This window comes from Anguilla rostrata, chromosome 1, assembly GCF_018555375.3.
Source record: "Anguilla rostrata isolate EN2019 chromosome 1, ASM1855537v3, whole genome shotgun sequence".
Lineage (NCBI taxonomy): Eukaryota > Metazoa > Chordata > Actinopteri > Anguilliformes > Anguillidae > Anguilla > Anguilla rostrata.
In genome coordinates, this window is record NC_057933.1 from 71364598 (window position 1) to 71385881 (window position 21284).

General features: G+C 42.6%; 1 protein-coding gene across 4 annotated transcripts; it reads right to left on the minus strand.

Annotated features, from left to right (window-relative positions):
* Nucleotides 1–83: 83 nt before the first annotated feature.
* fam131bb (family with sequence similarity 131 member Bb) lies at nt 84–20340 on the minus strand. Of its 4 annotated transcripts, none has more exons than XM_064310018.1 (9): nt 20175–20340; nt 14612–14649; nt 13069–13104; nt 12344–12437; nt 11087–11299; nt 10619–10759; nt 6757–7091; nt 6309–6578; nt 84–4115 (listed from the first exon to the last, which is right to left on the minus strand). In XM_064310018.1, exons 1-9 carry the CDS (start codon nt 20200–20202, stop codon nt 3891–3893), a joined length of 1380 nt encoding a protein of 459 aa, XP_064166088.1. In that variant the 5' UTR covers nt 20203–20340; the 3' UTR covers nt 84–3890. The 4 variants fall into 4 exon arrangements, with proteins under 4 accessions (XP_064166088.1, XP_064166079.1, XP_064166108.1 ...); XM_064310009.1 differs by having other exon boundaries at nt 12335–12437; nt 20175–20339; XM_064310038.1 differs by lacking the exon at nt 13069–13104 and having other exon boundaries at nt 20175–20339.
* Between the last annotated feature and the right edge of the window lie 944 nt (nt 20341–21284).

The following is a 21284-nucleotide window of genomic DNA, read 5'->3' on the forward strand; positions in this document are numbered from 1 at the left end:
CAAAATAAAATGTAAGCAGACTAGTTACTAAATGCTAAATGTAATTTTTTCCTGAAAAAAAGATGCACACACATACATGACAGTTTGTTTGTTTGTTTGTTTATTTATTTGCTCTTTCTCCATTGCTTTTTTGTTTTGTTTTTTTGTTTGTTTGTTTTTTGGCTGGAGGAGAGAAGGGGGGTAAGTGGCAGTTTTGGGATGGAGAGGTTTTTTTCGTGCAGGAAAAAGAGGGAAGGAAGAAGGATTGATTCCAAAAGGTACACATAGGCACACACATCCATGTGGAAGAACCATTTATTTACAATCTGTAGATATGCATGTATATGCATGGGCACACATGATTATATTAGTCAAATGAATTGTTAAAATGTTCACACATTTGTTGGATAATCAAATTTTTTAAGGTTTTTTTATTTATATTTACATTTCCAATGTCACACTGTATTTAAAATATAGGAGCCCTCCATGGTGTTTGGCCAATTGCTGTGAATTTTCAAATATATTTTTCTGGTTATGATTCCTTCCAATGGAACAGAAGACGGTTCCTCACAATGACGGACGGACAGACAGACGGACGGACGGACAGAATGGCGCACGGATACACAGACAGAACATGTAAAAGAGAAGGGGAGAGGAGGGCAAATAGGAAGATGTAAATTCATGCCTGAAGACAGTTTGTATTGAAAGATGGCAGTAGAATCATACAAAAAATAAACCAAAATCAGAATGCAGTCACATCAGTATGGACATTATTAAACCTCAATAATGTCCATGGAAAAAAATTGGCTTCTCTCTCTCTCTCTCTCTGTTTATTCACTCATATTTTCACTACTAGAGACAAAAGCTATAGACCACCTTCTCTGAAGCAATATTATTCACTGATTCATCCATGATTCATTAAACTAATTTCATTTTGTAATTGCATGCTTTCAGGATGCATTGAACAGCCACTTATCCAAATGGGTACTCTGGATAAACCGAAGGTCTGATAGCACTAATAATCACATCTGAGGCCTGGTGCTGAAATGCAAGAAAAGTAGTGCCATTCCCTTGTGCCCCTGATATGGACACTGCAAATGTCATCGCTCAGAGTAGCTCTCCAGAAATCTTTTCTCGACACGTTTGCTAACTAAGCAAATGATATTGCATCGAAAGAAGGTCGTCCATATTTTTTTGTCAGTATCTATATATGCACACAGCCTCCCTTGACACAAATTACAGAGTTTGTACAGGTTTCCATGGTATCCCACCGTTCCTAAATAAATAAATGAACACATGATCAAATATCCAGAGTTTTCCTGATTGTGCTACAATCAAACCAGAAGGCAGTTTGATGCAGTGGACATCACCAGTGCCTCAAACTGCGAAAGGTGCAGCGTCACATAGACTAACCTCTCTGTGATAGGCTGCCTGAAATGTTCTTCCAGGCTCTGAACACAATAGGAAACCAAAGGAACCAATGATATGCATTCTATCTTAATTGGGTGGGAGTGCCAACGGTTTCATAAAAAAATAAACATTGTCCCAACATTGCATAAATAATCAATAAATTAATCAGTTCAAGTCAATGCATTTGAGCTTTTCACACAAATATCAAAAGTGATGGATGCTTTCTGAATAAACAAGTAATATTCATTGCTCGTTTGTCATATTTCCTCAGTGAATCATGCACATAATCTTCCCAAGAAAAACTCCATATTTAAAAAAAAAAATCAACAACCATTCTTTTTTTGTGATGCATAATCTCGTATGGGTACACACACTCGTACAGGTACAATTCAGTTTGTCCCTCGTTCAGTTCATAGTGTGTGCGTGTGCATATGTGTGTGTTCAAGCATGATAATCACCTTGAACAGGAACGAGCCTGTCCAGAGCAGGATGAGTGCCAGGTTGCTTACATCAGAACGTTTCCCATTCACATGGTTCAAAATCTCAGAGTTCCGATTTTCACACAGGCACCTGATCAACCTGTCTCTTTCCTCCCATTCTTATCATCATACTGTGCAATAAATGTTGACAGAACATTAGAATGGGAACCCACTCTAAAAGGAAGTCCAGACTGTGAGATTTACAGTATAAAAATAAATAGACTGCTGCAGTAGCCCAGTAACAGAATTCAGAGGACTTAAGAGGAGAGGCAATTGGTCTTGTAGAGTGTGGAGTATGTACATATGCGTGAGACAAAGGGCATACGCCCTTAAAAGCTAGTGCTGTCCAGTCTGTTACAATTTCGACTTTTGTTTTTGCCTGTGAAGAACTCTACTCCATGTGTTTTGCATTCTTTTGCTCTTCGCAGAAACAGCTCCCATCTTTGAAACCTCCATCCGGGGCACAGCAGGACCGGATTCGTGCTTCCACTTTGTCCCAGTTCACAGTCAGTTCAGAGGCACCCAGAACGTTGAGATTTTTGTGGGTTCTTCTCGTGGTCCCTGGTTAGAGCAGTGTTTCGGGGTCCGCGTTGTTTCTGGAGTTTGTTGTGAGAAGTCCTGACTGTTCTGGTCGTTGGTGGGACCAGAGCTTTGGTGGTCATAAAAACAAAGAAGCTCAGAGTAGAACCAGGCGTGGCTCCGTCCAAATCCATTCCCAACCAGCTTTGCGAGAGCAGAGTCTTCTCTGGCACCATTCTACCTCTCCTCTATTCACAAGTATGAACTCATCAATAACGAACAGGATTCCGGAAAAGAAATGCTGGAGCTTCTATTTTTCTACCTCAGTGTACTATGGTTCAGTGCAAATCTATACAGTGTTGTACAGTATGCCACAGTACACTGAAGTCAAACTCAGCATGCATACCAAAGAAACAACATAAAACGGACATCACTTTTGCAATCCAATATTGTGCAGCATGTAGTAAAGCAGCATACAGTCCAGCCCAGCATAGTGCCGTGGGATAAAGAGTAACAGTGCAGTTTATTATTGTATTGAACCATACTGTTTTCAATGGGCTGTACTGCACTTGACTGCACAATAATGATCGGTCAACATCAGCATTTCTGCCCTGATCCATTTCTTCATTGTGACTGAACGCGAGGATAGCTTGGGCTCATGATACGTTAATGAAAAACCTTCCAGATTTTCCTGTGAGCGTGTGTATATCTGTGTACACGTGGAACTACAAATATGAGAACCACTTCACAGAAGAGTGATCTTAATGGTTGTAGTTCTTTTAAATATGTGCGAAGTTAACTTGGGTGTGTTTCTGTCTGCAATTAAAACATGGTCACCTTTTCATCAGGAATCAGTGTAATCAGAAATATTCAAACTTTGTTAGTGACTTTAGGTATATATATTTTATACACATATACATTTATCATTTTTATTGTATTTTTTTGTTTCATTAGAAAATTATTATAATAATTATTATGTGTCATGTATCATTACCATTATTATTGTATATATGGAATTCCTTCCTTTTATCTTTTTTAAAAAGCATGCACATTTCTGTCTGTCCTTATCTTTTGGTTTTCTGGTTTATTACTTTTATCCTTTCTTTGATTTTTTTTTTTTTGCTGTTTTTTCTGTTATTGCCCGCTTTTCTTTCCTCTCACTTTGTTTTTCTTTCATCCTGCCTCATGTTTGTAAATTTCTCGGCTTCCTCCATTTTCTCCTCTGTTTCTTAACTCCTCTAACACTCTCTCCCGGAGAAGGAACTCCCTGTAACTCACAGGGACATTTATCTTAAAAGAAAACCATGTCTTTCAAACTAATTTCATCATCCGTCCATCCTTTGCTTCCTCTTCGCACGAAACAGCCTCTGGAATTTTTTTTTTACGTCACGCAGTCGTCCGACACCTGGAAAGGAACAAATCGGGTGGATTCACGTTTGATAAATACTCTCGGAACGTTCTTCGCCGCGACGCCGATCGGTCTCTTTCCCCGCCCCCTGTCACTCAGTTGGCAGCCGCCACGGCAACCGGGACGTCTTCCGTGTCTTCGCCCTTCCCGTCCAGTGATTGAGATGCGCTGGAAGTGACATCAGAGGCCTTCAGCTCTGCGGCCGGCTCCCCCGGCGCGTGGCTCGGGCTGCTGCTCCCCGCGCTGGTGGCCTCCTCTTTCGGCGCGGGCGAGGCTAAGGTCACGGGCTCAGGCTCCAGGCACAGCGTCACCTCTTCCTCCTGTTTTTAAAATGAGAATTCAGCAAATTAGTATTGGTGCGCTGTGATCAGGAGACGTGATAAACAGGACGACTTATCACAGTATGCATTTAAAAACAGAATATATTTATTCTTTTATTTTTAAATACACCATTAAATATACAGTATACAATTTAAACATAGGCTATTTTATTCAAATATAATTAACATAATTCAATATAATTAACATAATTTACTATTTTATTCAAATATTCATTAAAAGATAATTAACTGTAAATATTTTTAATATTTTGTAACTTGTTCTGGCCCATGGCATACAACAGATTATTTTCTTCAATTTCCACATTTTCTTCCAGATTTCATGAAGGCCCTCACTAAATAAATCAAAAATACACAAAGCAACGTTGTCTGCTTAAAGAGTAATTAAGACTCACTGTGGCTAAAATTGGCTAAAATTGTGTTAAAAACAGCAGCTTCTCCATAACATTCAGCACAACAAATGAACAGTTCCACCTCCATGAGAATGGACTTCTCTTTAAACTAGGTGTGTCATTTCTGATGTATTCTGCAATTGTGTATTACACTTTATAATAAACAGTACATATATACAGTATATATATATATCGTATATGTAAAATACAATTGCAAAATAACATTTGCAATAAACATGGGAGCATTCAAATATAAAGTATACGAAATTGGACTGCTGGATGTTTGTTTTTGGTAAATTGACCATTCATATTTGGTCAAGATTGGTCATTACATTTACATTACATTACAGGCATTTAGCAGACGCTCTTATCCAGAGCAACTTACACAACTATTTTACATAGCATTTTACATTGTATCCATTTATACAGCTGGATATATACTGAAGCAATGCAGGTTAAGTACCTTGCTCAAGGGTACAACGGCAGTGTCCTACCCGGGAATCGAACCTGCGACCTTTCGGTTACAAGTCTAGTTCCTTACCCACTGTGCTACACTCCGGTCAAGAATTACAAGAGTGCTGCAAAAGCACTGCAGCTCCTCATTAGCCAGGGAAATGGTTGGGCGCTGACACAACAGTCAAGCCATTAAATTTCACAGTTCGTGAAAGACATAGGAATGAGGAACACAGAGACAAGACAACACGCCCCGACTCATACAGAAAACTGTGTCTACGTGCTGTCATCACGCGGGATGCCTGAATAAGTCAGCGCCCGGCCATTTGCCATCTTCGGTGCTTATCGCTAGCAATTTGAAATCACAGGGAGAAAATACGGCCAAGCAGGGACTGTCAGCAGCGCCGAGGTACTGCCAATTAAAGAAACCTTTCCTGGCGCCATGGTCTCTCCATCTTGGTCGTGCGCTATCAGCTGCGGCCTCGAAGATCACTGTCCATTAGTGACTGCACGGCAGCGACATCCCACCTGGTTACAGAACGCCGGCTGTTAACCTGAGCAAGAGCGCGTTGACTTCCTGCCTGGCCTCCAGCACCGCAACAAGACAAAAGCATTGCGCTCCTGATAAGCTGGGGCTCTGTCCTTTGTCTGGGATCTTTTCCGTTTCTTTCTTTTTTTTTCTTTTTTCTCCACTCTTATTTTTACTCGCCTTTCAATCTGAAATGTCTAATTGTATTTTTTTATTTAAACCTGCACTGTTACAGCAGGATGCAGTGTGACTTTGAGAGAGGGCGGACCAGAGCCCATGTCCTCCAAAGCGTGAGCCACCAGTCACACCTTCACCTCACTCTTCAGTTCACCCGCTACACTGCACAGCCATTACAGTGGAGGTGATTTTTGCAGTGAGGCAGAGAGACCGTTCCTCCTTAGCTGGCACTGTAGCCAGTTATCAGGATTCAGTTCAGGACCACGGGGCAAGCCACTACACCTGCTGAGCACGCCACTCGGGGAAACACTTTTTTTTTCCCCGTCTCAGTTTTCAGCAGGCTTGCCGATGCCCAGGTTAAATCGCATAATCACCTGTGACCGATTGCCTACTGTTACTAATGAGGTGATTACCATTTCTGGAAAAAAAAAGCTGAAGTCCCTTGAGCATACTCGAGCAAGGAAAAAACGATCAGTTAATCCACGGTAATGCCAAAACAACTCATAACATTCATAAATATCCCAAACACGCGCGCTGTGTTTTTTCAACAGCCACGCGTGTTTTAATCGAGATGTAAATTGCGTTTGAGGATCACGGTGCACCTCTATTTAGAACAAGCCTTACCTTGACCTGCTCCTCCTCCTCCTCCTCTTCCTGCTGCTCCAGCAGAGGTGCATTTTCCGCCCCTGCCTCCTCCCCACCAGCTGCTGTCAGGGCTCCTTCCGCGGATGAGACAGCCACATACCCCCCAGCCTCCGCCTGATAGGCCTCGGTCTGCCCAGCCCCCCATAAATCGACGAGTGGGGGATGGGTGTGCGCGGGCAGGCTGTGCACGGTGCTGTTGGGCGTGGCCTGCAGGGAGTGTGTGGTGCTGTGTAGCCTGTGCTCCAGGGACTGGAGAGGGGAGAGGGGAGAGAGTAACACACAGTGACGTAATGCAATTAACGGAGGAACCGGTGCAAAGTGGTGCACGGCAAGGACACAAAGTGCATCTGAGATTTAGCAGCGAACTGGCCATTTATGCTTTTTGCGGTATGAATAAAATATGCCAGAGGTCTTAGCTGACTGTGACCTGTTGTTGCTGCTGCTGATACTGAAGTAGTTGGTGTTGCTGGTAATGCTGTATCTGCTGCAGCTGCTGTAATTGTTGTATCTGATTCTGCTGCTGTAGGCTGAACTGCTGCTGCTGCTGCTGCTGCTGCGGAGACAGGAAGTGGGCCGTGCTCCCGTCGTATCCATCACAGGAAGTCCCGCCTGCCATGACGTAGGAACCAGCAGCAGGGGAGGCCACGCCTGAGGGCTCATTGCTTATTGGCTCCCACGCGTCAGATGATGAGAGACAGTAGAGGCCCTGGGATACATACGTATGCGGCCACACGTCTGCCGAAGAATGGTGCAATATCTGGTCTGAGAAAATGACAGAAAGGAAAGAAAGAGTGGTTAGTTCCTCAGATTCTTCAGGGTAAAGAGGTCTACGTCAGTGTGACCCCTAATACAGGCTTGATTTGATCACAGTACAGTACACACACTTGCCATCTTGTAGCCTTGTACTTATTAAATTGTGTTAACGTCACAGTATATGACATTGAACCTGTAAACCACAATGGGTCTGCCAGGGATGTGCTATTTAAATGGTCAGTGAAACATCACTCTCGGCACGTCCGAGTCTGAAGATATGTTGTACTCTGTGGAATACCAATGTGTAGAGAACGAGGAACAATATAAATTAAACTCCGTATTTGCTGGAAATCTCTGGAACACGGCCAAACAGAGCTGCCACTGGATGCTGGTGGACATATGGCCTGAGACTGAGGATCCAAAGATGCACTCCCAAGAGACTTTTGTATTCAATACACACAGACGCGTGACAAATTAAAGGAAAAACCAACATAAAGACTTAGTGGGGGGTTGGGCCACGACAAGCCACCAGAACAGCTTCAGTGTACCTTGACATAGATTCTGGAACTCTGCTGGAGGGATGGAACACCAGTCTTACAAAAGATATTCCCTCATTTGGTGTTTTAATGATGGTAGTGGAAGAGCGCTGTCTACACATTGGTCGAAAATCTCCCATAGGTGTTCAATTGGGTTGAGATCTGGTGACTAGCATATGATTCGCATAATTTTCATGCTCATCAAACCATTCAGTGACCCCTCGTGCCCTGTGGATGGGGGGGCATTGTCATCCTGGAAGAGACCATTCCCATCAGGATAGAAATGTTTCATCACAGGATAAAGGTGATCACTCAGAATAACTTTGTATTGATTTGCAGTGACCCTTCCCTCTAAGAGGACAAGTGGACTCAAACAATGCCAAGAAAATTCCCCCCATGGAATAACAGAGCCACCAAACCCCCTCACTGTGCCTATGGTTTTTGCACCACTGAACTCTCCAATGTGCATTCGTCTTTGTAATGAGGGGTTTATGCACTGCAACCACACTGTAATATCCCTCTCTATGTAGTTGTCGACAGACTGTTCTTGCTGACACAGTCTGATCACATCCTACGTTGACATCCTCAATCATCAGAAGTGTTGCTTTTCTGTTTTTCCTGACATATCGCTCTAATGCCCAAGCACCACGACCATCGAATGCGGACTTTCGACCACAATTTTCAATCCTATTTACTGATGTCTTTCCCATAGATCTAAATGCAGATGTCACTCTTCCTATTGAAACACTAGCCAGTTGGACAGTCTTTGTGACTGAAGCTCCTGCCATCTGTGCCCCAATAATAAACCCTCTTTCAAAGTCACTTAGATCTTTTATTCTTGCCATCATGATGATCCAAAATCGAGGTCAACTGGAGTGAGCTCAGCAATGGCAAATGACCTGGTAGACCATGGAAGACCACTGTAGTGGATGCCCAAAGAATAATAAAGTATGAAGAAAAGAAAAACCCCTTTTCAGCAGTGGAACTGATCAAGACCACTCTGCAGGATGTAGGCATAGATGTGTCAAAGACTACCATAAAGAGAAGACTACACCAGCATGACCTCAGAGGGTTCACCACAAGATTCAAACCACTGGTAAGCTTCAAGAACAGAATGGCCAGGTTAGAGTTTGCAAAAAAAAAATAGTACATTTAAAAAATGTTGAGTACTGGAACAAAGTATTATTAACATACACCAAAGTGATAGAAAGAGGAAAATGTGGAGAAAGACAGGAACTCGTCATGATGCAAAGCACCCCCCGCCCATCTGTGAAACAGGGTGTTATGGCTTGGGCATGTATGGCTGCCATTGGAACTGGCTCACTTATCGCCATTGATGATGTAACTGCTGACATCAGCAGCAGGATGAATTCTGAAGTATACAGAAGCATCTCATTTTCTCAGATCCAACCAAATGCCTCAAAACTCATTGGATGGCACTTCACCTTGCAGCAGGACAATGACCCCAGACAAACTGCTAAAGCAACCAAGGAGTTTGTCAGGGCCAAACAGTGGAATGTTCTTGACTAGCCAAATCAGTCACCCATCCTAAATCCAGTTGAACACGAAGCAATTACTTGTTTAAGCAGAACGTGTAAAAATTATGCTTCACATTTAAACAAATTTAGGGTATTAAAAAAATTTGGATGAATTTTCAACGAATCAGCTACTTCCTCACTGATGACTAGCCACGGATAGTCAACTGAAACTTTTTACAAAATGGCAGACTCCTACAGCTCTGCTCTTTATTTGTTATAGTACTGATCCCAATGTAAGCAAAAGTAGCATATTTGTGTTATGAATGGTGCTTGTTTTTATAGTGACATCACCAGAAGGGCTCCAAACAGCTATCATCAATAGGAAACAACAACAATTAGAAGCCATTAAAAATCATTTCGTTGTTGTTGAGTCACAGGATATAATTGACAAATGACAATGCTTTACACTCTTTGTAACCAGTAATCCAATTTCACTGTTATGTTCCTTCAGACAAGCTAATTAATATTTCATTGTGTTATTTCATTGTGTACAGAAGGAAAGGCATTAAATCATGATAAATAATAATTTGTATAAATTCTCATTTTCTCTCTGTATGATGCGATTCTTGCTCTCTTGTTCCTCTCTTGTCTCCTCACCTTATTGCTGTGAATGAGAAATGAGGTCACAGTTGACCTTCCTGCCTAAATGAAAGGAAATTAAATACCTTCTTTATCAAACACATGACACAAGCAGTCTTGCAGGGTACTGTTGACCTGGCATTTTTACCCAACACAACCCCTATTCACACCCAGAAATTGGTTTTCTAGCAGCCAGATTAAAAAGTGTTTTAGCATTCAATATCGACCGCACATTTTATCCTTGAAAGTTTCACCATATAAATAGAGCCTTTTTTCTTGCACACATATGCCTACATATGCATACAGTTAACAATGAGTTATTTTGTACACTTTATTGAACCCCATGGGGTAATTTGTTTTCTGCATTTGACCCATCTTCGTTTACTAAGAAGCAGTGGGCAGCTCCAGTGCAGCGCTCAGGGACTAACTCCACACAGAGAGGACCCAGCCGGCTGGGATTCGAACCTGAAACTGCCTTCATGCGAGACAACATGCGACATGTCAGCCACTCTAAACTGTTATCTGCATCCATTTTGTCGCAGTGATAATTATGATTTTCATTAATGAGAATGACTGATAATAAAAATTGTACAGTATGTCCACAGACCCAGGGTGCATCCCAATGGTACAGTTATGGGGACAACTGTAATTATTGTCCATTGCCTTGGCTACTGATAGTCTCCTACTATTGTTTACTATAACAAAGCACACTGGAGAAACCTCATTTGTTGTCCAGTACCTCTGCTGGTAAGTCCCTCCTGATGAAATCAGCGTGCGGACAAAACCATATTTGTAGTCCAGTACCTCAGCTCGCGATGCTGACCTGATACTGGTTTTATCGTAAACAAGCACACAGGGAACGACCATATTTGTAGTTCAGTACCTCGGCTGGTGATGCTCTCCTGGTTGGCCTCGCTGAGGTGGGCCACGCTTCCCTGGTTGGACCCCGCGCTCAGGCTCTCCCCGTCCATGGAGGTCCAGGCCAGCAGGGTTGCCTCGGAGATCGCAAACTGCTGCATGACTCCTGCAGGAGTGACATGAGAAACAGTGAAAAAGAGAATGGGGCGAGGTGGTGAGAGAGAGAAGAGAGAGAGAGAGAGAGACCAGATGGACTGGTAGAGAGAACGATTCACTCTGTGGACGGCCTGGGTTATTACACACATCCTGTGAGAGAATGATACGAACAGGGTCAGCCTGAACTGATGACTGATAATGAAACACTGCCATAGAGCAAACTGCACATTAGATGTGTCAGGCTGACACAGGAATGAAGGAATTAGGACGCATAGTTTGAGATCATGGGTTTTTCTTTTTCTTTCCGGACTAAACGCCCGACGCGTTCGTCTCTCACCGGCTGCGAAGCGCGCCTCCTTCTCGCCGTCGCTGAGGTCGCTGTAGGCGTCGTTCTCCAGCCTCCTCTCCTGCTCGCGCTGCACGTTGGTCAGGCGGGGACCGGACCCCACGGTCTGCATGCCCCAGCTCTGCCACTCGATCATGTGAGCCACGCGGCCCTGGGCCATCGCCGTGGGCTTCGTCACCTTGTCCTTCATGGAACGCGACACGCCTGAAGGTTTTTTTTTTTTTTTTTAGGGTTTCGGGATGGACAGAGCAGCGTAGCGGAGGGAGACAGATGGAGGGCAGAGTTGATAAAGCCAGAGAAAGCAAGGGAAGGGAAGGAGAAAAAGGATGAGACAGTTAAAATATTTTTAAAAAACGAATCACTTTTTCCCGTACAGATTTTGGGAGAGTGGGGGTGGGGGGCTGAGGTAGTGCCTCACATGGCAATGCATTGTGGGTAATGAGGGCTTGGATTTTGTTTGAGAGTGATATGAAGTTCTGAAATCATGGCTGTACTTCCCATGGTTGTAATGAGCTGGTGGCGGTGGCTAAATAGAAGTGGATGGAGTTGTTTTGTGATCAATGAAGAGTGTGCTTTGGCTTGTTGACATCGCAGTTCACAAAAATTTAGGCTAAACTGTTCTAAAACACAAAGATATCGCCCCTCAGATCTGCAATCAGACAAAACTGCCCATGTACCTTACAGGAAGATAAGCAACATAATAGAAACAATTAAGTTATGTATTTGCTGCCTTGTTGTATAGCATCCTCAATGACACTTAGAAACTGTCACAGATTCATCGCAACAATTAACCCATCCTTGGGCCCCTGAAAATCTCTGTGGTTGATGGGACTGATGATTATGGATAGATATGGGTAATGCAACTTTGAGTTTGACTCAAAAATATTTCCAATGCACTGGACACTACGTTACTACATTAACACCGGCACTACAGTCAGAGACAAAAAAACGAAAATACAAAAACACTGACAGGTCAGACGCTACAATGCACAACAAATTTTCATCACTATTAACAACAAGCCACGTGAAGATGCTTTGTGGGTAGTGCATTTCTTTGTTTCTTTGTCATTCATTGTATCCATCAATGACCATGGCAGTCATTGACATGTATTGTTAGTGAAGGTAGGAAATGATACAGGGTACCCACAAGGGGCCATGTTGGCTCCATCCTAACCTGCTTAGCTCCACGGACTGGAGCCAACATGGGGTCAGTTTACCAGGAACAGGACAGACACACACCTGACACACCTGTAAGTGAAGACTTAGCCAGAGCCCCGATCCCATAGGCATTGGAGTTTCGTTTTAGCCGAGGAAGAATGGAGGTGGTGTCTTCCATAGAAAGCTGGAGAAGTGGAGGATATTGGTCGAAGGGTGATGGTGAAAACATTCAGATAAAAGGAGAGGACAGAGAGAATTATAATACACAGGATAGGAAATATGGATGGGTAAAATTGTAGGGGAGGAAATATTGAAGTTAAGAGACGTAGTTGATGGCAAAAATTGAGTAGAAAAAGAGGCAAAGATGTAGAAACGAGAGAATGATCAACAGAGCAGAGAAAGATTGAATGGGAAAGAGAGAAAGAGGCACCAGGTTATTATAGTATATTCAATTTGACAACCTTGACAGGAATACAAAGAGTGCACCCATACATAGATGTCTAGAAAATATCACATTTTCCACCACCATTTTGAAAAACCTGCCCCATCAGCACTGTAGTTGCATTATGGGAAGAGTAGCTTTTGATCTGCAAAGGGGGTGAATACAGATATTTTGAGAGAGAAATAGAGACGGGTTAATACGATGTAACGGCACGCTGACTGACTGTATCGAACATTACAGTACACCAACACTGTACTGAGAGAGAGAAAGAGAAGAATTGACAAGGGAAAGGGAGTGAGGGATAATGCAGGTTATCTAAGGTGTGCAAAAAAGAAAAAGGGGAGATGAAGGAATGATAATCACAAGGACTTACATTGATTCCTTCCCATGAAAATTCTGTACGCCCATGCTGAGAGAGAGAGAGAGGAGGAGGAGGAGGGGCAGGAGGAGGAGGAGGAGGAGGGGGAAGGAGGTAAAGAGCAACAACAAAACAATAGAAATAAAAGTAACAAGTTGAAGAGGAGAAGAGGAGAGCGGGGTTGCGATAGAAAAGGGACAGATTTTAAGGCATGCAAAGAGCAATAAGAGAAGTAGAACAGGAAGTAGAAGGTACAGTTAGAAGAATAGCAGAAAGAAAGAGAAAAACAGAAGGTGAAGGACAGAGGCAGAGGAGAGCAAAAGATAAAGTGACAGAGAGAGGAAGGGATTGAAAGACAGATCAGTTCATAGTTATATAGCAGGGTGAATATGCACTAAGTAATGGAGTCTCTCTTGTGATTTCTTCTAGTAGTATCACGTACGCTGTCCTGCCCCTGGAAATGACCAGAGAGGTCATGATAGCAGTTTCATTCATAGAGAGAGGAAAAATAATGAAGCTTACAGCAGCTGTATAGTCCTTGACTAGCTGTATTACAGCAGTAGTGTCTGCACTACTGTTGATAATACTGCAGTGATTATGAAAATATTCTGCAAAATAGATATAAGAACTGTTATATCTGTTATGTGCAATTCAGCTTGTGTTTTTATTGCGTGTTGAAAACTACCCAGTAAGACTACACCTTATTCATCCACAAATTAAACAATAAAATTAGTTTCAGGCTGGGGTTCAATTTTTCAAAGACTTAAACTAACACACTGAGGCGGCGGTGGAAAATTAGGTAAATTTGCTCTGTACAACGCTGCATTTTAACCTGGAGGAATTATTGTTTATTTATTTATTTATTTTAAATTTTTTTTTTAACGCTTTGAGCTTTCATGCAGCTGTGTACCTCTCCATTCAAAAATATAGAAAACAGAAAGAAGTGCACGATCAGATGGAAAGTATTCCCTGAGCCGGCTGCATTTGCAAGCCCATGATTTTACAAAAATTAAAAAGTGAGCGGTAGTGACTGACTACAAGAAAGAGCAGACGGGGGGAAAAAAGAAAAAAAAAACAAAATGGCAAAAATAAAGAAGCAAAGAAATTAATGCCTCTGCTTTTTGGGTGCAGCATTGCATGGGTGCAATCAAGAAGAAAAGAAGTGGAGGGCTGGGTTGCGGTGGCAATAACAGCAGCGGGAGATATGGGGCCAATGTAGCAATGACCGTCATCACACTGGAGCTATAGTGTGGTGGAGATAGTCTCGCCTCGCCAGCATGTGCACATGCTCAGCTATCAGCAGCAGGGATGCCATTTGTGGTTAAAGTTGTAGGCTTTCCGTATGAACTGAGGCTCTTGTCGTCTGTGAAACTGTGGTCCCTTTGGTGGGCATCTTGGCTCAAAAGTGCCCACGCACTTCAGTGGCGTAGGCCTCACCACTGGCGCTCGGATGTCGCGGGTGCCAGCTTCTTGAAAGCAGGGCGTGCTGTCGCAAAGTCAGAACAGGACACCTAAAAGTAGCAATCACAGTGATTTACATAGAAAAGGCCTGACCTACCTGTTCTCCATCTTTCTGTACTGGAACACCATCCGCCGCTGGGGAGAAAGGGGTAGAGGGGGGGGGCTGTTAAAAACTTTTTTTTTTTCCAATTTAATGAATCGGACAGGACATACACAAAGTGCATCAAAGGGTTTACATTCAATCAAGCTGAATATCAACACTACACTTGCGCTCTTACAGAAGCTCCTCATTACAGCCCAGTGAATTTCAGATTTGGTCAGTCAGAAAAGAAGAGGACCAGAAAAAGATGAACACCTACAATACATTTTCCCAAATTAATTAATGAATTGTATCACATTTTCCCTCACTGTCCGATCCTTATTATAACATGACTTAATTACAAAGGCCTCTCTGTTAATTAAGTTTAAATACGGAATGGTCTCTGGGCAATTTTTTCAATCAGAGCACAGTCTCTCGAGACTACAGTTGGTAATTTGAAAAAAAAGGAGGATGGCTAAATTGAGTCGGTTTAATTTTTTTTTCTGATATTGACTTAAAAATGAACTCAGCTGACACACTAGCACACAAAGTCCCCAACTGACAGTGACACCCTGACACACTGACCCACTGATAATGCCGGTTCTTCTGCTCCTGTTGTAATAACCACAATGAATTCATAAATGAAGGGGGATGGCATGCTCAATACCATGAGCGCAGCATCCAACTCCCAGGGCCTAAATTCCGTCGGGACTCTTGCGTTAAGAAAAAAGGTCTCACACAATGTCTGTCATAACATCTGACCCTCCTGTCTGCCCCACTGTACCCTGAACACCTGAAGTCATCTTTACATGCTGTGGGAACGTACTGGAATAGAGAGAGTTCTGGTGTGGATTCCATGTGATATTTGCCATGTAAACATGACTTTGGATGTATGCTATCATGACTACCAGGACTATCAGCAGAAATGCTGTTTCAAAGGTAAAGTAACCATCTTAACACAACACGAACTACAGGCCCAAGCCCAATGCATTCCATATAATACCGCAGTACAGATGAGCGCTTTATACAAATGCTGCCATTTTCCTAAAAAGGAGAAGCCATCACTCATGCTTCCAATTTTGTCAATTGAAATCCAGCCCTCAACATACTGTATGTTAGGTTCAGGGTTGCAATAATTTTTTTCATTGCTTGATATACTACTGAATTATTTTCGGATACGTTGTCCCTTGCTTAAATTTGTGGACACGAAGCTGTTGTTGGAAACAAAAAATATAATTTTTGATTATGATTATTTTAGTAGATCAATACAAAATATTAATGGACATCTAGAAAATGTGTAGGTGCTGATTACACACATAGATTGTATACATTTTGAAAGGCAAGTCGCTAAACGAATATAAAAACTGAATTTCTCAGCGAATAAAGCCGCCAATGACTAGCCACACGGTCATGTGTGATGAGCCAGCTCCGTCTCTTGTTCTGTCCTCCTACACACAATCCTTCCCACTGGATACCACCCTGAGGGCATGCAGCACCGCGGCCTTAGCGACAGCGAGCGGCCGTGCGGAACGGGAACCTGCGTTGTCGTCTGATCGGCAGCCCAACCGGGATCATCCTGACGGATCCACACGGTTCGGACACGTGACCGTCATCTATCTTTGGTTATCCTCCAGCGAACAGCGATTCTAGGGCACATACTGACACACACTGACGTCCACCCTAACGCTAACTCGGTGGGAAGTCTGCGGCTTGACTCATCTCGTCCTGGGTCCTCTTGGCCGGATCGAAACAGAAAGAGCAACTGAGCAAGCGCAGATGATGTAAGATGTTGTGGGTGCCTGTGCTGCTGCTGATTTTTCAGCACCAAGAGTAGCCTACCACCAAGGTACTTCTATCCCCATGTGAAAAAAAGTTTACTTCAGCGAGCATGTAATGTAACTATATAAACTTCCAAGTAAACTTCAAGCATGCTAGTTATACTAGAATAGGCCAATTTTTTCACGTTGGTCTGCTCTTGGGAAAAAAGTAACACAGGCTATCATTACAATACATTATCAGTTCCATTAATTTTGCAGACATTCTAACCCACGGCGACTTACAATTTAAGAGAACGCAAGTGCATTAATCTGATTTATTAGAGGAAGAGTAGCCTAGCCTATCATCCTTGGCGAACAACATTCCCAGCGCAGCTAGTGTACAGTGTATGTAACAATCACTAAAGCACTTTTGCAAGAAAACTCTGCTAACCAAAAAACTACAGATCTATTATCAGGTGCCCCTTGTAAGAAATTAGACAAGCATTGTTTTTTGAGTTGTCAATTTGGACAAGTTTTAATCCATTAAAAAAAACAAAAAAAAAAGTACTATTTGGGTAAAATAAAGACCGTAAGAACACCTTTTTGATAGCATAATCTAAACTGCTGGCAGTCCTGCCAAATAACTGTTCCTTGCTGATGGTGATTAAGTTAATCATGCTGATTGACTGAAGGCTAATTGCACAATAATGCAAATTCAAATAACAGCATTTACATTAAACTGTTTCAACTTTTATAGTACATATAGTACATTACCCATTCTCTCTCTCTCTCTCTCTCTTTCTCCCTCCCTCTCTGTCATTGTTTATATCATAGGTCTCATGCATCCAGGCCCAAAACCTCTCTCTTCTGTCCTCTCTGTCATGGTTGCTGTGCGTGTGCGTGTGTCTGTGGATGCATGTGTGTTTCAATCATCGGTCGATCAGTGTGTCTATCAGCCAGCTGCTGTGTCTGTGTTTTTAGTCAGAATTTCAGTCAAGCAGCTTGTGTGTGAGTCAGTCAGTGTGTCAGTGAGTAATTTAGTGTATCAGTTGGGTGTGTGTGTGCATGCATGCGTGGGTGTGTGTGTGTGTTGTGAATGTGTGCGTGCGTGTGTGCATGCGTGTGTGTGTGTGTGTGAATGGGTGTGCGTGCATGCATGTGTGCATGCATGCGCGTGTGTGTATGTGTGTGTGCATGCGTGCATGCATGCGTGTGTGCTTGTGCGCGTGTGTGTCTGTCAGTCAGTCAGTCAGCAGTTTTAATCAAATCAATAGCAGGGAATCCCTTTGTAATGTAATATCATAAACACACTCAACAGAACAGGAAAGTGAGTTTAAACACAAACACTGAGGAGAGTCAGTGATACAGGCTAACATTCTGGAGGCTTCTCTCCAGAAACACAGGCCGGAGGAGACATGGACAGACCACTGAATAAATTATTTAAATGGTGTAACATTTGTTTACCACCCAGCAACTCTCCCTCACTTTGCTGTCATATTGCAGTAAATAAGTGGCAATATTTGCAAAGTCAGCCAGAGAAAAAGCTACTCGGCCATAATCACATTGCATTCCCATAGTAAAATGACAGCATCCTGCAAGACACCTTTTACATGTACAGAATTAAGTCACACACAACCTATACATACAAATAAGATTGTGTTGCGCTGTTGAATAGTATTGTGGCCGCTGCTTTTGTTCAGATGTTTGTTTTCAAGATGTGGCTCCTTAGTGCAATAATATAAACAGTGACTCACACATGCCCACACATCTAGAAGACCAAGTGATGTTTCGACCAATATTTTTGACCAAAGTTTAGCAGATGTTACTCATAAAATTAAGCATTCTAAGAAGGTGGAAAGTTAAGGGACTAAGTATTCAGAATCCTGGAAAAACCACAGTTCAGTAGTGGTGGACAGGACAGCCCTGCAGAAACCTGTTTATATAGAGTATGTCGATATCAGGCAGTAAAACCACGCTCACCAAGGCTAATATCCATATTGCCCAGTGCCAGCTTTAGTAGAAGGGTATCTGCACCAGCATAAGTAGTGTGTGTGTGTGACCTTGTGTTTTGTAATTAGAGGTTACAATGGAAATGCACACAGTAATAATATTATCTGTCAAATTTGCCTCACTTGTGCGTAAGCGTATTCCAGTGAACATGTTCACAGTCCCCCATGATCTCTCCTTATTATCGCTGAACTCCCGTAGCCATATATGGCTCAAAACGCTGGGAATTACGTATACAGCGTGCAGTAGTGGAGCCAAACATGCAGCTCCAGTCACTGTAAATTTACCTTGAGGGCAGCGTGTAAATAATCTTCTGCTCAGCCGTTTGGCTCTTCTCCTCACACCGAGTACGATGTTCGCAGATCCATAATCTATTCATATTGTAACACCGCAGAGCATTCTCCTGTTCTGTTATAAAACGTATCTGAATGTGCTCAGCCTTATTTTGAGCACATAGGTATTCACCACAACTCTCTGTTACCTGAACTCCTGCATATTAACATCACAGCAGATACTGTAGCAGGGAGACACCTGACGCCTGATTTAACCTCACCATGCCGTAAATATATTCCATAGTAGGATTTACCTCCTTTTACAAGTCTTTCATTGACTACTGACTTCATCCTTCTTCTAACAGTACTTCATTCTAATATTAACCATTTACTACTGCACATTACATTTCCATGGGTATTAGCTCTACTAGATTATCATGTTCAAAGCAGAATGCATTGTTTCATCGTATATAAATATAGCTTTACTACAAAGCGCTACAGTTTCCAAGGCTTTCCAAAATACCGTATTACCATATCATTACTGTGTGAATAATCACTTTTTATTTATTTAGGGTTTTGTTTGAGCAGCAATAAGAATTTCAGATCTTAATTTGCCACAGTTTATAACCACATGGATGTATGCATATTACAGAATGGTCAAAAATCCATAAAATGTAACTATTTACTTTGTGCAATAATCACATCGGGCATACATTATTACATTAGAATAATATTACATCCTAATTCACAATATTATGAAATTACTTATTAGTACTGTCTGTTACTTTACCTGAAATTCAGTGTAAACCAGAATTACGCTATATGCTATTGGTTAGTTTCATGGACTTTTCAGAACAGTCAGCATCAATATCCTTGAACGTGCAGACATGGGTTGAATTCTGTGTAGCTCTAACCTGAGCACCACACTGCACACAGTCATTTCCTCACGTACTCTCCTCCCCTCTCCCCCTCTTTTCTCCCACCTCCTTCCGCAATAGAATTCAGCATGCCTCCCCACTCGGCTTCCCCCTCCATCCATCCCAACTGTCTCCATTTCTGCTCGCAACACGACACCATACAAACATCTCCAACAATAGAATTCCCCCCCGTCTTCTGTCTCCCTCCATCTATCGCTACCTGCAATCACTGTAAACAGCCTCTAACATTATGTTGCAGTCTCCGTGTCTCTCCTCCTCCATCCCTCGCTTTCTCCCTCCCACACTCACACACACACAAACACACACACACACACATACTGCCGTAGACATAAATCTGGAAAAATAAATGCACACCAACGCACTGCAAAACACCACATTTGAACCCGCTAAGTCTCGGACATCCAGGCACGCGTTACGCCGTGCGCTACTTTACCGAGTCATGCAAATCTTCCCCCCGAAGCCGATTCCCCCCAAGTATCGCAAATGAGGATCGTTATCCGACACGGTATCCCTCAAACCCACACCTCCTCCGGAACGAGGTCCCCGTCCGTGTGAAACCCCCATCTCCCACCTCCCCCGAAAGAGCAGCAAACAAGAGAAATCTTACTGAGGGTCCTGGAGCCGATGCATCCCATGATTTTTTTACAAAGGCCCTGATAATAAGCAAGGAAGCGTTACCCTTTCACCATACATTCTCTCTCTCTTCTCTCTCTCTCTCTCTCTCTCTCACTCTCCGTTGCCCTCCCTCCCTTGCGTTGAGATTCTCTCTCTCTCTCTCTCTCTCTCGTTTGCTCTCCCTCTCGCTCTCTTTCTCTTTCTGTCTCTCTCTCTCTCTCTCTCTCTCTCAGTGCAGTATTGGTGTACTGTAGCATCCAGTCAGTGTGTCTGGGTTAGATGCAGGGATATAAGAGTTAATAATAACAGTAATAATAATAATAGTAGTAGTAATCGTAGTAATAGTAGTAATAGGAGTAGTAGTAGTAGGGTAGTAGTAGAAAATTATTTTTCTGTTGATATGAACGTGATTAAAGTGAACATCCCTATGCTATGGTTTCTATCCCTGAAAAAAAATCTGAATAATAATCATAAATTGTTTTCACAAAAATGTGTTATGACATGAATTTGTTTGGAGTAAATACGCTGCATTGTTATTTTTGCTGCTGTGGAATTGTTGTGTCAATATTAAAATGGGGTTTTTCTCTCTGTCTCCCTCTCTCGCGCACTGTCTGTTTCACAATGCAGTACAGCTGTTTCCCACCCCTTTTTTCCTACCCCCTCCTTTCCTCCCCTCCCTCCTCCTCCCCCCCCTCTCTCTCTCTCTCTCTCTCTCTGGCTCATACACACCACACAAACATAATACACACATCAACAGAACAATCCTGAGACACTGTGACACAATAGAGCATTACTTCACCTCTGAAAAACGAAAAGTTCTGCCTCGTTTCACCCCGTCTCTCTTTTCTTTCTCCTGCTCCCTCTGTTCTTCTCTCTCTCTCTCTCTTTCTCTCTCTCCTTCAGTCTTGGTGACAGAAAACAATGAAAGGAATGGCAGCCTTATCTGCATATCTATCTGTGGCCATCATCTCATTTGACTTGGATATACACTTAATTACCTCTTTGTGATAATGTTTTTTTATCTATCCAAATTCATACACCTCGGTGTCCTTGTACCGGTCTGTAGTGAATTATATATGCATGTCTGCTGTTTCTATATGTG

Coding starts and splice junctions, on each gene's coding strand:
- fam131bb (XM_064310009.1), bottom strand. CDS start 20,202: ATGGGATGCATCGGCTCCAGGACCCTCA. Junction 11,300..12,334: donor TTCACTTACAGGTGTGTCAG/GTGTGTGTCTGT, acceptor AAAAACCTTCAG/GCGTGTCGCGTTCCATGAAG. Junction 4,116..6,308: donor AGGAGGAGGAGCAGGTCAAG/GTAAGGCTTGTT, acceptor TTTTAAAAACAG/GAGGAAGAGGTGACGCTGTG.